At 49.2% G+C, this 13,830-nt stretch overlaps 7 protein-coding genes across 14 annotated transcripts; 4 read left to right on the forward strand and 3 right to left on the reverse strand.

Annotated features, from left to right (window-relative positions):
* On the forward strand, positions 1-891 carry PPTG_03980 (hypothetical protein). Its single transcript, XM_008897788.1, has one exon. It carries the CDS (start codon positions 76-78, stop codon positions 748-750), a length of 675 nt encoding a protein of 224 aa, XP_008896036.1. The 5' UTR covers positions 1-75; the 3' UTR covers positions 751-891.
* Positions 892-1,077: 186 nt separating this feature from the next.
* Positions 1,078-1,924, forward strand: PPTG_03981 (hypothetical protein). Its single transcript, XM_008897789.1, has one exon. It carries the CDS (start codon positions 1,097-1,099, stop codon positions 1,814-1,816), a length of 720 nt encoding a protein of 239 aa, XP_008896037.1. The 5' UTR covers positions 1,078-1,096; the 3' UTR covers positions 1,817-1,924.
* Positions 1,925-2,850: 926 nt separating this feature from the next.
* Positions 2,851-4,547, forward strand: PPTG_03982 (hypothetical protein). Its single transcript, XM_008897790.1, has one exon. It carries the CDS (start codon positions 2,948-2,950, stop codon positions 4,049-4,051), a length of 1,104 nt encoding a protein of 367 aa, XP_008896038.1. The 5' UTR covers positions 2,851-2,947; the 3' UTR covers positions 4,052-4,547.
* Positions 4,166-6,031, reverse strand: PPTG_03983 (methionine aminopeptidase, type I). Its single transcript, XM_008897791.1, has one exon. It carries the CDS (start codon positions 6,007-6,009, stop codon positions 4,873-4,875), a length of 1,137 nt encoding a protein of 378 aa, XP_008896039.1. The 5' UTR covers positions 6,010-6,031; the 3' UTR covers positions 4,166-4,872.
* Positions 6,031-10,143, forward strand: PPTG_21546 (hypothetical protein). Of its 8 annotated transcripts, none has more exons than XM_008898347.1 (8): positions 6,098-6,221; positions 6,286-6,337; positions 6,402-6,790; positions 6,846-6,971; positions 7,057-7,204; positions 7,269-7,999; positions 8,065-8,264; positions 8,336-10,143. In XM_008898347.1, the coding sequence occupies exons 1-8, from the start codon at positions 6,147-6,149 to the stop codon at positions 10,062-10,064; spliced, it is 3,450 nt and encodes a 1,149-aa protein (XP_008896595.1). In that variant the 5' UTR covers positions 6,098-6,146; the 3' UTR covers positions 10,065-10,143. The 8 variants fall into 8 exon arrangements, with proteins under 8 accessions (XP_008896601.1, XP_008896599.1, XP_008896602.1 ...); XM_008898348.1 differs by having other exon boundaries at positions 6,418-6,790; XM_008898353.1 differs by having other exon boundaries at positions 6,031-6,337; positions 6,402-6,971; positions 7,057-7,999.
* Positions 10,144-10,146: 3 nt separating this feature from the next.
* On the reverse strand, positions 10,147-11,947 carry PPTG_03986 (hypothetical protein; the record flags this gene model as incomplete). Its single annotated transcript, XM_008897792.1, has 5 exons — positions 10,147-10,695; positions 10,765-11,088; positions 11,151-11,413; positions 11,501-11,730; positions 11,808-11,947. 5 exons carry the CDS (start codon positions 11,945-11,947, stop codon positions 10,147-10,149), a joined length of 1,506 nt encoding a protein of 501 aa, XP_008896040.1.
* A 246-nt stretch (positions 11,948-12,193) lies between these two features.
* PPTG_03987 (hypothetical protein) lies at positions 12,194-13,600 on the reverse strand (the record flags this gene model as incomplete). Its single annotated transcript, XM_008897793.1, has 5 exons — positions 12,194-12,310; positions 12,372-13,034; positions 13,086-13,157; positions 13,225-13,506; positions 13,583-13,600. 5 exons carry the CDS (start codon positions 13,598-13,600, stop codon positions 12,194-12,196), a joined length of 1,152 nt encoding a protein of 383 aa, XP_008896041.1.
* Positions 13,601-13,830: the final 230 nt, after the last annotated feature.

The raw sequence follows: 13,830 nt of genomic DNA on the forward strand, positions 1-13,830 counted from the left end.
AACGAGTGTCTCGGTTCTGTCGTTGAAAACTACGAGAGTCTGGGTCTCGCGTTTGTGCTGATCACCCTTGTACTCATGCACTTTATTGAGTGCGAGAGTTCGGTGTTCTTCGGTGCCCAGGGCTCCATGCTCCACGGTCATGGTCATGCTCACGGTGAGGCGCTCGTACAAGAAGCTGTTATTACTCCTGAAGGCGCAATGACCCCACGACCGGCTGACCACCCTTATCACGATAAGTCTCTGGACCAAAGTGAAGTAAACTCCAAGATCCGCCGCAAAATCGCTACGCTTATCTTTGAAGCTGGCGTTATCTTCCACTCCATCATCATCGGTCTTGACCTGGGAGTCACTACTGGTTCCGAGTTCAAGACTCTTCTGGCGGCGCTGTGTTTCCACCAGTTCTTCGAGGGTGTCGCTATCGGCACGTCTGCTCTCAGCTCGCTTGAGAGTAAGGGGAAACTCTTAATGGTCAACTTCGCCTTTGCCATCACGACGCCTGTTGGTCAGGTCATTGGCATTGCCATCCGTAGCACGTACTCGGACTCGTCCACCACTGCTCTGTGGGTACAGGGCATTCTCAACTGCGTTGCTGGTGGCATTCTGCTGTACACGGGACTGGTGGAGCTACTGACGTACAATATGACCACGAACGGCCAGTTCCTGTCGCGTCCGGCGGCGCAGCGTTTTGCGTTATACATTTCTCTGTGGTTGGGTGCTGGTTTGATGGCGCTCATCGGCAAGTGGGCGTAAGTAGTTGTAAAGTCTAAGCGAACCTACAAGTGAATGAAGTATTTAGTTACTGCGTCCTTGCAAGCAGCTAACCATTATCCGTATTGTACCGACCGAAAAGCATGATCTTTTGAGATCTTTTGACATAAAAAAACAGTGGAGTATCTTCGTCTACAGGTTACACGTTAAGTATGCTCCTCCCATAGCGCGTTACAACCAGCTAAGTGAACACCAGACACGCTCCCCTGTTCATTTTCGCTGAGATTTTTTCTGATCCTTTGGTGACGGTTTGATCGGTAAGTATCAGATCTTCTGACCCCCCCCCCCCACCACCAATCAGACAGGAATACTTAGCGGATTTGACGGTATGGAGGAGGTGCAGACATCGCGCGCACCGAGTCTGGCCGCCGCTGTCGCGTGCTGGGCTATACTTTGGACGTTTATCCTGAATGTCGTACCAGCGGGTGTTAAGGGCCGCAACCACATCATCACGCTGAACGCAGCGCACGGCGTCGTGTCCACGATCTCTTCCACGATTACGCTCTACTATGGGCTGGACACGACCATCTCGGTGGCCGTCTCACTCTCATTCTTCCTCGTGGATCTCGCTGCTATGGTTTATTCGGACGGAGTGAAAAACCTCCTCTCGCTCAGACAATCGCGACTAATGGACTACGGCCATCACGTCTTCGGTCTATACTGGGGTGTGTTGCTCTTTGTGAACGAACCTACTGTGTGTGATGTATCGTTCGGTAACCCGTACGTCTGGATACAAACGAACGAGGTGAGCACGGGCTTCTACAACTGGTACCGACTCACGGACAGTACTGTGGCGGGAGCCTTGTTTGCCAGCTCCTTCTTCTTGTCCCGAGTGGTGTTTAATACTGTCTACATCATTCCGAGGGTGGCCAAGCAGTGTCAGCCACTGTACGTGCTGGGCTGCTCGCCGTTCTTCATGTTGCAATACGCCTGGTTCTATATGATCGCACGCAAGCTGGTTCCGAGTGCACCTCAGGGCGAGCAAACAAAGGGCACACCGACCACAGGCGAGCGTCGCGCGGAGACAGAGACTAAGAAGGACGCCTAATGAGGATTGCGACCGTCAGCAGGGAGAGATTCGTGTGCTATAGACTCTGAACAAGAATTGATTGTCCATATGACCCAATCGCCATTACGTGCCCCCCCCCCCCCCCGCATTGCACTGGTGCTCTTCGTTATTGTCTTCTTCCGAAGCGCTTGCTTACCCATTGGGCTGATTAGCTTAGCTGAGACGCGAGTGATCTAGACAGAGAAAACGGCCCCGGATTCTTTTTTTTTTTGCTGTCAAGAATGGAGATGCAATCCATGGGTGCAGCTATACTAAGTGTGATGAAATGTGAAATACCAGTGCTATTCAACCACTACCGAACCGAATCTGTCTCAGCAAAGGGAGGTTCAAAAGGGAAGAACGTGTGATTTCTACAATACTAGTCGGATTCCGTGGACGTTGGTTATCCAAGTTTTTCGCTAAAGAATTTTGCGAAGTTGGGATCAACATTAGCTATGGCAAACAACAACACGGAGTAAGAAAATTTGGGGTGAATAGTTTGATCGACTACCAAACTGTGGGCAAAATTTGAATTGAATGGGGATCATTTTCCGAAGAACTGTGGAATGACTGCTTGACGGTAAAGTGAAGTACAAAACCTTCCTGTCGTCTGTACTGTAAGCTTTTCATGTTTACACGGCCCGGTGTGTGCGTTTTTATCATTGACCTCCCATGTACTACGAGTAAAGAAGCCAGAGCAGCAATATCCTGCAAGTACATGACTTCCTTTCTCGTAGATTTCTGGACAGCGGTAGTGCTAACGGCTTCATTCCTCCTGGAGTGGATGAAGTGACGTGCAGAATCCCATCAGTACGTTTGCCTTCGTCTGGTCTCGCCGCTGCATGGTCAATGACCCTGTCATTGACAGGTGTTGTGTTTTCTAATTACGACGAAAACATGCCAGTGGATGAACCCTCGTGCTGTAGGCGACGTAACGCATACACGCCCGCGGTACAAATATTCCTGCATGATAACCTGTCACTGAATCAGTGATACTAATAAATACATGTACAAGACATGCACTTGTCCGGCGGCGGAGCGGGTGAGACGTGGTGTCCTGTGCCGACGGCGCCTGACAGGTTTCTACGAGTGGCCTCTGCTCATGAACCCACAAATGCAGAGTGCCATCGAATGGCGAAAAAGGCCCCAAACCTCACTCACTTTCCCATTTGCGCTCCAACATTCACTACATCCCTGACCACGAGATCAGCTCACCAGCTCACCACCACCATGGCCGAAGAAACCTGCTGCGGGTGCGTCACGCTCGATGGGGACACTGAGTACGACATGGGGCTACATATTGGCTCCATCTTCATCATTTTCGTCGTGTCCGCGGCCGGAACTATGATCCCTATCATCTCGCAGAAGATCCCTCAGTGTAAGGCCAACTCGGTCATCATGGAGGCTGTTAGCGCCTTCGCCTACGGAGTTGTCCTGGCCACAGGTCTCATCCACATGATCAACGAAGGCATTGAGAAGCTGAGCAACGAGTGTCTCGGTTCTGTCGTTGAAAACTACGAGAGTCTGGGTCTCGCGTTTGTACTGATCACCCTTGTACTCATGCACTTTATTGAGTGCGAGAGTTCGGTGTTCTTCGGTGCCCAGGGCTCCATGCTCCACGGTCATGGTCACGCTCACGGAGAAATTACCGCACAAGAGGCTGTAATTACCCCAGCTGATCGAGAAACTCCGAAGCCTACGGAGAATCCGTACCACGAAAATGCTGTCGACCAAAATGAACAAAACTCCAAGATCCGCCGCAAAATCGCTACGCTTATCTTTGAAGCTGGCGTTGTCTTCCATTCAGTGATTATCGGCCTCGATCTCGGCGTCACTACTGGGTCAGAGTTCAAAACTCTTCTGGCTGCTCTGTGCTTCCACCAGTTCTTTGAAGGCATCGCTATCGGTAGCTCGGCACTCAGCTCACTCGAAAGTACGAGCAAGCTCTTCATGGTCAACTTCATCTTCGCTATTACCACTCCCATAGGCCAAGTCATCGGCATTGGCATCCGTAGCACATACTCTGATTCATCGACGACTTCTCTGTGGGTTCAGGGCATTCTCAACTGCGTTGCTGGTGGCATTCTGCTGTACACGGGACTGGTGGAGCTGCTGACGTACAACATGACCACGAACGGCCAGTTCCTGTCGCGTCAGACGGCCCAGCGCTTTGCTTTGTACATTTCTCTGTGGCTGGGTGCTGGTTTGATGGCGCTCATCGGCAAGTGGGCGTAAGTTAGCCACCCAAACGTGACGACGTTGAAACCTCTTTCAGTTGACTTCGGCAGGATTAATCAGCATTTTATCCAAGATGGTAACGCAAAAGTACACGCTGCAAAAAAATCTACATGTAGTTCACGGTTTGCGATATTTGTTTTATGATACGATGAACTCGCAGAAAAAAGAGCTCCAGGCATGGTTGGAGTGCCACGTGCGCATTCTCCACAATTAGCTTGTAATCCTGTAGACTACGATGACTTTCACAAATTGCCAAGTCTAAACCCCGCTTCAGCGGATTCCGTACATATACTTCAAATGAGTACTAGCACTAGCTCAACCAGGATAATTTGCAACTTACAGATGAACACCTTAATCCAAACAAACGCGCGCTACTGGCCGCATTCGAATGGTTGTTTTTATCGCCACTACATGTAGAACCAATTCCGCCGTCGGAAAAATGGCATGATATGTCATTTCGCTAGGCGATAATGCAACACCAACGTGAGACGGGGGCTGTTCTGCTAACAGCCGCAACAGCCTGATCGCATTCGTGAGACCACTACAAGTATTCGTAGCAAGAATTGTTAGTTCAATCTCAAATGGCTAATGCGATGCCTGGATGAAAAGTGGTGGTTAAGCGGCGATCTGTGGCGATGCCTCTGCAAAAAGTTGCTACCGGTGGCCGACATTTTTCTTCTTGAATCTCAAAATGTGTTTACGATGAGTACTGAACCAAGACGTTCCCATCTACCTAAGCGTGATGCTCAAGCATCCCGCAGCTTCATTTCATCTAGCCATGGTATCGGCACTCGCCACTTGCATCCTCGTATGAACATTTACGATCGGTGCACCTTGGCGAGATCCCATTCCATCACAGGTTCATTCTCGCGAGCAGTCAGGATCTCGTAACCGGTCTCAGTCACAAGGAATGTATGTTCGAACTGTGCCGAGCGCTGACCATCCTGCGTCACGGCCGTCCAGTCGTCCGGCCACGTTTTGTCACGCCACGTGCCCATGTTGATCATAGGCTCGATGGTGAAGATCATACCGGGCTTCATGATGCCGACAGCCTTGTTCTTCGCGTAGTGAGGGACATTCGGCGCACAGTGGAAGAGCGAGCCGATGCCATGACCGCAATACGTCTTGACAACCGAGAAGTCCTGAGCATTGGCCACAGCCGCGATGTGCTTACCCAGCTCACGGAACATTGTGCCAGGACGAATGAGCTTGGAGGCCACCGCCAGACTCTCAAACGCCGTCTTGACCAGCCTCACACCGTCCTCGTCCACGTTGCCAACCAGGAACGTGTCGTTCAGGTCTCCGTGGTAGCCATTCTTGTATACTGTCACATCCAGATTGACAATATCTCCGTCCTCAATGGGACGCGAGTCCGGAATACCGTGGCAAATAACCTCGTTCACTGAAACGCAGACCGACTTGGGGAAGTGGTAGTAATTGAGTGGCGACGGATAGCACTCCCGTTCCATGCAGGCTTGATGCACGATTTTGTCGATCTCATCACCGGTAATACCGGGACGTAGCGCCTTACCGGCAATGTCTAGCACCTCACGACCAAGACGGCATGCCTCACGAATACCAGCGATCTGTTCTGGCGTGTAGATGGGGATGGCCTTGCTGGCCTGCTGCTCCGACACAGGGATGCCCGTCTCGGCGTAGTCCGGACGCTGGATGTGCTCAGGTACGGTGCTCATCTCTGAGATCTTGCCGGGTCGCAGTTTACCCGTGAACTCGAAGCCGTCGAAGGGCGACGCGTGCTCATTGCGGGCCTGTTCCTCGGCTATTGCCTGTGTGAACATCTTGTGCAGCGCCTTGTGCGAGGACCAGTAACCCTTGAAGCACTCCTGCGAGCAGAATGTGCTCATGGCCGGCGGGATGCCCAGCTTCTTGCATGTCGGACATATGAGTGAGCCGCTCTTGCCGCACGTCGGGGTCACACATGGAGCACCTCCCATCTTGCCTGACTTGCGAGGTCTACCTTGTCGAATGGCTGTCACACAAAAAACTGCTATACAAACCCAATGTCGTGTGTACACATAACCAAGAGAGTGATGGTCCCATTGAAGGAGCGAGAAGTCGCCAATGCGAACCTATGTCCCATTATTTAGAGGTGGCTACGCCTGACGGAGGCGAAAACATGGCAGAACTACAGGATACGGTGGAGAAGGTGTGCCGCCTTGAGGATATTTGAGTTGGTTGCGGTGGTGTAATTATGGTATGGTGTAACACAGTCGGAACGAGCACAAGAAGACAGCATTCACGTCGCCGACAGCCCTAACAAATGTAATTGATTTTTTTTTATAGTTATTTATTACGCTTATAATGTTTTGGAGCTGATTGGGTCTAGATGAGAATGTGTCCAGATTCAACGCAAGCACCATTAGCGCTCGCAGTGGTAACTTCGGTAAGGGGGCGGAGGTGGGGCGATCGGTGGCGCAGATATATGAACCAACGCTTCAAGAGCGAGCTCACACGCTGCTAGCTGGGCCGTACGGATTGGCGCTGGAGATCATAAATTTCGCTCTGAGCATGCTTATCTTCTTCGCGTACATTGCTGAGCTCTACGACAAGGACATTTACTATTCCCACTCTCGCTTTGCGGTTGAGGTGATCGCGACGTCCTTCTTCATTTTCGACTTTGGGCTGCACCTTTTTGTCGCCAACGATCCTTGGAAATACGTCTTCTCTGGGCACGGAATGATCGATCTTGTCACGATTATTCCATCCCTAATTGTGGTAAGTCGAGTATAGTTGGTATCCGCATGTATCGAAGAATTGATTTCTTTTGCAGTTCGTTGACCCAGGGACTCGATCAAATCTGATGTTTGTCTTCCGAGTACTTCGCATCTTCCGTATTCTACGTGTTTTGCGACTGGCTCGTTACATCAGGTTCAAGAAACACGGATTTGAGTACGAGGTGAGACTAATTTCATTGCCGGCAAATAAACTTTATTGCTTTAGCCGATGTCAGCCGAGTAAACTCATGAAATTCGTGTACCCAGCTTGGAGTCTTCATTCTATCGACAATTGCCGTTATTCTATGCGCGGCTGGGATCTACCAAGCACTAGAGTCAGATGAGTACGATGAAGACGATAAACTGGAGTTTCACGACTCGCTATACTTCGTTTTGGTAACGGTATCGACTATAGGCAAGCATAATAATTTATATGCTAGGGGAATTGCTAGCTAAATCACCTGTACGTGTGGTCACAGGCTACGGAGATATCACCCCGCGCACTCTTCTGGGGCACATGTTCGTGATTGTTGCCATTATTGCCATTTTCACGATTGTTCCAGCCGAAGTCAACAAACTCAACGCGCTTGCCAAACTAAGCAACCCGTGGGATAAAGAAGTCGTGGTCAAGTCGTCCGGACACGTCATCGTATCGGGATACAATCTCTCGGCTAGCACTGTACTCGAGTTCCTTCAAGAATTTTATCATCCTAGTCGTGGATCTATTCATTTGGATGTGGTGTTCATCAGCGACGAACCCCCATCGCCCGAGGTGCTTTGCGTTCTTGAAAAGCAAAAATACCGACGAAGAACTAGCTATCTACGAGGAAGTTTAATGAAGGAGCGGGACCAATGTCGAGTTAAAATGGCAACTGCGACTGCAGTCTTTTTCTTAGCCAACAATCGGAATGAACCAGCCCAACAAGATGCAGCAACGATTCTGCACGCAGTCTCTATACGAAATTATGCAGATACTTGTGGGAAGCACGTGGATATTTACATTCAGTTGCTATCACGTGTGTACGAATACGAAATGTCGTCAGCGCTACTAGGTGCAAACGCTACAAAAACGTCTGCGTTGAAGGATATGCTACTTGCTCGAGCCGCAGTGTGTCCAGGATCCAGTACACTGATCTTGAATTTAATTCGCTCGTATCATATAGGACAGTACGCTAAGCGGCGAAAATGGGACAAAGGATGGATTCACGAGGTACGTAGTTAATCACAGGAACTCCAAACTGTCGTCATTTATGATATTGCTATTGCTGTTCACAGTACTTGGACGGATTGACATATCAAGTATTCCCTATCATGTTTTCGTCCCGCTTCGACAACCGTAAATTCGGTGTCGTAGCTCGACACATCTACGAGAAATATGGAGCACTACTCATTGCAACCTTCAGCCGTAGTGGTTGCGAAGGAATGCACGGCGGTACAGTTTATCTCGCTCCTTTTGACTCAATTATTAGTGAAGGGTAAGCGATCGTCCGTACCTAGATTATTATTGTTAAAGTCTCGCATTAACAAACTTGTATCTGTCCAACAGGGATATTAGTTTTGTAATTGCTAGAACAGCCTCGGACGTTATTCATATTGTTAATTCGTATGGATACTGGGAGAATGAATCTGAAGAAGACCTCAGATCATCTGCAAGTTTATTAACATCCCCCGTACGAATATCATCGGACTCTCTTTGGCGGCGATCACCTCGCCATCTTTTTCATCCAATGATGAAATCAGCATCTGTCCGTAATATTCGTTTTGAGCTGGGAGATCAAGTCGAAGATTATGAATGGAGAAACCCTGCAGCAAGAGTGGAAGCTTCTATTAGCGACACTTTAGCCAAGAACTGCGATGTTCTAACCGCTGCGTTGACTACTGATACAAAAGCAAGCTCTCCAATTCGAGTTAACCGTGTCCAGTCCACACCATCGGTCACAAATTCGTCTTCTCACGGAAGCCCATTGTATACAGCTATCCGATCCAAAGACGTCGACAGAATTGAAGCAGCTTTCCAGCGAGATCACTTAAGATCGAGCGTAAAGGGACTGTCGGGTCATTACGTCATTTGCTCGAGGAGCTTGTCAGACGCAGTCTCAATCTCCAGTCTTCTTCGGAGATATGCTCAACAGGAATGCCAACGTAACTCACATGAACGGCAAACCGACGAAGCACATATCGTGTTCTTGATGGCATACAGACCAACAGCTAAGGATCTACTGATGGTGGCGGAAAAGAGCACAGCAAATTTACTACGAGGTATAATTATTGTGGTTGGGAGCCCAGCTCGAATCAACGATCTATTACGTGTTGAGGCATCAAAGGCTCTGCAAGTTGTGATCCTGCCACTAGACAAAAGCGTATCGAGAGAAACAGACCAATTTACATCCAATTATGAAGTATCTGAGTTCGGACTGAGTGGGCAAAATACTTGGACAGACGACGAGCGCCTGGCTGACTTTGGTGTTGTTTGCTCTTTACTAGCAGTTGAGCAAACGAACCAGGGCCATTCCAGACCAGTTTCGCCTAGAAATCGACATCGGAAGAGCAGCCGACAAGAAAGCGATTGTGAGTCTTCACCCACTGCTAATACCACGTTCAAGCGTGAGTTGGAACAAGGGATTCCATTGGAGAGCGTAAAACTACGAGCGTTGGGACGATTTCCTGGTCTAGACCCTGGTATCTTTCGTGAAAAGTCCGATGTTATTGATGATGTATTGCAGCAATTCGACAACCAGGCTATAAAAGCTGAGCGGAAATTCACCGCTGCTGGCTCAAGCGCAGCCAGCAGAAATACGCTTTCGGTGTTACACTACGCTTGCAATGCAAAGCTATGCCGCCCGTGCGATGAAGCGGTGCAGGACGAATTTCCGTCTCTGACTCCATCTTTTGCCGGGGGAAACGTTTTCCTATCAAGCCTCCTTAATCGAATTGTCTGTCAAGCTTTCTACAATCCCTACATCATGGAAGTGACTGAAGCTCTAGCAAACGGAAGCGGTTCACTGGATTTCAAGAAGAACACTGATGATTTTCCAACCATCGGAAGCAGCAGTGATAGTCCACACCGTCGACTTTTTGATGAGGAAATCGACAACGAATTCGTTGGTGAAGCTTTCATCGATGTTTTTCTCAACTACATTTCAAAAGAAATGCTCGTTATCGGTGTCATGCGATCGACCTGCCCGGAGCTAGACAATCTACTTCCATTTGTATACACTTGCCCTCCATCGTCATTAATTATGCACTCGAAGGATCGGTTATTCGTTCTCGGTTGAAGAATTTGTTGATAGAAAAACCTATTGTACGAAGTAAACGTGAAAGGCTATAATTCGTCAAGAAATAGCGCTCCCTTCCTGGTTATCTTTTCCTCGTAGCTGCAGCTCGCGACCCAGGTTTTGGAGCTGGCGTTCGCTTTGCTCCACCCTTGATATTATCACGTTGAGACTTTTCTCGGCAGAAATTGATATGGCGCTCGGCAGCTTTTTCATTGAAGCGACGACTGCAATACTCGCACTGGATCAGACTCGGGTCAGGGGCAGACGGCATCACTGGCGGTAGCTCCTTGCCTTCCTTTAGCGCCTTGGATACATCTCGACTAGCCTTCATGGCATTGCGAAACATTTCGCTTTTTTGCTTCCAATCTGCAACGCTTTTCACCTTAATTGGCTGCTCCGTTGCTGACAAGGGGGCTTTCCGAGTTATGCCCTTGGTTTTAGCCTTCGCTTCCTTCGCTAACTTTTCTGCTTCTGTTCCTTCGAGCCGCTTGGCTGCCATGTTGAAAACCTTGCGGTGTCCAGAGAAAACCTTTTCGCAGATTTTCTGGTGCTTCTGTAGTGATGCGACGTTGAATTTCCGGCTACAGTTATGACATTGTTCCATTTGTTCCGAGCCGTCTCCGTTTTCGTCCTGCAGTGATTATAGTTGTATACATGAAATGCTGAAGCAAAATAGAAAAGAAATAATGTGAAGTCTTACGAGTTCTTCGGACAGATTGAATCCCGTGGAGATCGGAGCAGGATAGCGGGTATCTGCGGTAAAGTCTTCATCAACATTGCCAAGGGGTGATTTACGCTTGGTAGGTGGAGCTGGGACGTCCTGAGCTGGAGTTCGTCGTGGTGCAACTGGCTGTCTTGGTTGTGGACTCGGTGTATCTCGGGACATGGAGGTTGATGATGGGAAGCGTGCTGAGTGAATAACAGCACTGGGCGTGTTTTTCTCTACAAACAAAGAGGCCTGGTTCGTCGGCGCACTCCGCGCTTTCCGACGAGACATCTTGGACTTGAGGAGCATCAATGAGTTCTGACAATTAAAGAAAACATTAGCAAGTAGAGAGATTCATTCTGTGCTATCAGGTTACATACCCCCATCTCACTTTGCGACGCCATCACGACATTTTCTCGATATGGATCTGTTGATGGCACAGATTTGGGCTCCCTACGGCGGATAGGAGCTTCTTGGGCATCAGCACTGCTCAAGTTACTTGAGGCAACGCCACCACCTCCACATTTCGGGCATCCACAACTTGAATTCCGCAAACACGGTCCGTTGTGGTTTCCTGTTCGTGGTGGTGCCAATGTTTTCTTAATAGGGAGATCTTCGATCTCTCGTCCTGTCGCTCGCTTCACTTCTCGGAACAAAGTGTCATGCTCTACGTCAATTCATTAGCATCACATCAATTGGCAGAGTTCACTAACTAGGCACGTTTGCATACCTGGCTCGAGCGGCATAACGTGCAATGCTGCCATCTGCTGCGGTGTTGTCGGTGCCTTTTTTGGGTATCTGCGCGATAGGTTATCGAGCGCGTCGCTTCCGTCTTCTTTGTCCTGATGGTTGTTACTGTGACTGTAGTTCCGGTAGGCCATACTGTCCGATTTAGAAGCTTGATCAGGCTCTTCACGGGAACCCGGCGGCGTTGGATGAGCTCGAGCCCTCGAGTTTACTCTTGGTAATGACATTTAGGCAAATACTTCAATAGAACCGCTAGAAAAACTTTGGTTTTAGTGTCGAAAGAGACGTACTTTGGGGAAAATGTATGCTCGTCGGAGAAAATACCGCGCTGCCGTTGCTCACGAATTTCTTTTGCTCGTTCCTTTTTCTCTTGTTGCCGCTTGGCATAATCCGTCGGGTCACAGCGTAAGCGAGTAGCAGACTGCTGCATTAAGGTCTACAGCAAAGGAGCCTACGGCAGTCAAGCTGGAATAAAGGGACACAATACAGAATTCGTTCGAGAGGAAGCAGAGTAGAATCGAGATGAATACAGGTGTGCTCAGCGCGATACTGTCGTTTTCTTCCGCTGTTTTAGTTCCGACGCTGCACAACGATCTTCAAAGGTCAGATATACCTATTGATATCACTCCGTTATCCGCCACCTCATCATATTAGGTGAAAAAGTACATTTCGCTGCTTAGTTAGTGGGGCGTGTCGTGAGCAGCTCTCCAACTACCTCGCGAACCCACGGCTGTGTGAACTGCTGGGGACGTGGGATGTTGAACTCATCTAGCCCGGTTTCGGCGGCTAAAATCTGTACACATCAAACGAATTAGAGCGATAATGGGGGGCCAACAAGTACAAATGCCACAAACCTCCTCGTCAGCGAGCTGAGACTTCTTGACGTCTGCCATGAAGCCGCACGGATCTTCAGCAAACTGGGTCATCCATTCTTTCTTCCTCGTGTACATTTGCAGACGCTCTAGAATGTCCAATTCCTGTTCTTTAAGCAACGTCAGCTCCTTTTTCTGGTCTTGTTGAAGTTCCTCGCACTCCTTCAGTGCATGAGCACGAGATTTATCAAGCTCGGACGTTGCTGCTACGGAGATATCGAAGAACTTTTCATCCAGTAGTTCGGATTCACAGGCTGTCGACAGACTCAGTGTGTACTCGAGATTGATACGGTTGATAGGCGTCAGATGCTGCTTGAGTGCCACGACAATCGACGTGAAGGGCAACGACACGCAGTTGAGCACCTTCAACAGCCTGTCATCGCACTGAACCACCCGGCAGTCGTCCGCCTTGATGAGGTTGCGCAGCTTGATGTATTCCCACATGGCCAGCACGATATCCTGCTTGGTGTATGCTTTGGCGGGACCCAAGTATTGACCAATTGCTGCTTCCAACTCAGGCGAAATGGTGAACCGCTCAGGCGTTTGGGCTGGTAGCAGCTTGATTTTCACTGTGTGGGCCGTGCTTCCAGTCCGCGACACTTCAATCCCGTCCACGTCATGACTCGTCTTTTGAAAGCTTGTCCACTGATGCAAGGAATTGTCAACAAAAAATCTAAAATAATATGCAAAACTCACCTCAATCACGTGGTCCGAGTACAGATGCGGGTCCAGCTCGATGGACGCCTTCCTGAAGTAGCTCGAGAATTTCTACAGCGTTGACAGACATCGTTAATTGGTCGGTACAGGCTAGAGACTACAGCTCGCCACAACTCACCACGATTGTAGGTTCGCCTGCTGCTGCGTCGATGCCTTCGATCTTGAGCGTCCACCTGCCAGGCGTTGCCGGTGTGTTCTCTGCGGCCTCTACGGGTGGGATGTACGTGTGATACACGCGCACACGTAGCTGTTTGGTCTCCGTCTGCAGCGGATAGTAGCGCTCTCCACGCAGCTCACGCGCCATGGCTTGTAGACGCGAAGTGAGTTGCTGATGTGCGACCAGTGTGCGCTTCAGCAGATCGATTTCGCGCTGACATTGCCACTCGCCATGGAGGAGTTCCTGTGTGGATGTAGAGCGTAGGATAGTAGGCGCGTTAGGGCGCTGTGCGTGCTGGTAGACAGGTTGATGAACTTACTGATGGCAGCCCTTTCATGCTGGTGAATCGAAAAAAGAAAATGATGCTCTAAACTTTAAAACTCTAAATCCTAAACCCAAATTGAGCTCTAAACCTAAAGACTAAATGTGCAAGCACCACAATTTTTGGGTGACATATATGGGACTAAACCCGCCCCCTAAAATTGTGATTTTATTCTGTACTCTATGGAAATCTTCACGCATTGCAAAAATCTCCATAGATGCGATAATTTTCACAAGATTGCAGCA

This window comes from Phytophthora parasitica (genome assembly GCF_000247585.1).
Source record: "Phytophthora parasitica INRA-310 unplaced genomic scaffold supercont2.6, whole genome shotgun sequence".
Lineage (NCBI taxonomy): Eukaryota > Oomycota > Peronosporomycetes > Peronosporales > Peronosporaceae > Phytophthora > Phytophthora nicotianae.

Excerpts from the sequence above, each read along its gene's own strand:
- PPTG_03981 (XM_008897789.1), top strand. The coding sequence starts at position 1,097 with ATGGAGGAGGTGCAGACATCGCGCGCACCGAGTCTGGCCGCCGCTGTC.
- PPTG_03982 (XM_008897790.1), top strand. The coding sequence starts at position 2,948 with ATGGCGAAAAAGGCCCCAAACCTCACTCACTTTCCCATTTGCGCTCCA.
- PPTG_21546 (XM_008898347.1), top strand. The coding sequence starts at position 6,147 with ATGTCCCATTATTTAGAGGTGGCTACGCCTGACGGAGGCGAAAACATG. Across the intron at positions 6,222-6,285 it reads TACAGGATACGGTGGAGAAG|TCGGAACGAGCACAAGAAGA; the intron begins GTGTGCCGCCTT and ends GGTGTAACACAG. Across the intron at positions 6,338-6,401 it reads CGCCGACAGCCCTAACAAAT|ATGAGAATGTGTCCAGATTC; the intron begins GTAATTGATTTT and ends GATTGGGTCTAG.
- PPTG_03980 (XM_008897788.1), top strand. The coding sequence starts at position 76 with ATGCACTTTATTGAGTGCGAGAGTTCGGTGTTCTTCGGTGCCCAGGGC.
- PPTG_03983 (XM_008897791.1), bottom strand. The coding sequence starts at position 6,009 with ATGGGAGGTGCTCCATGTGTGACCCCGACGTGCGGCAAGAGCGGCTCA.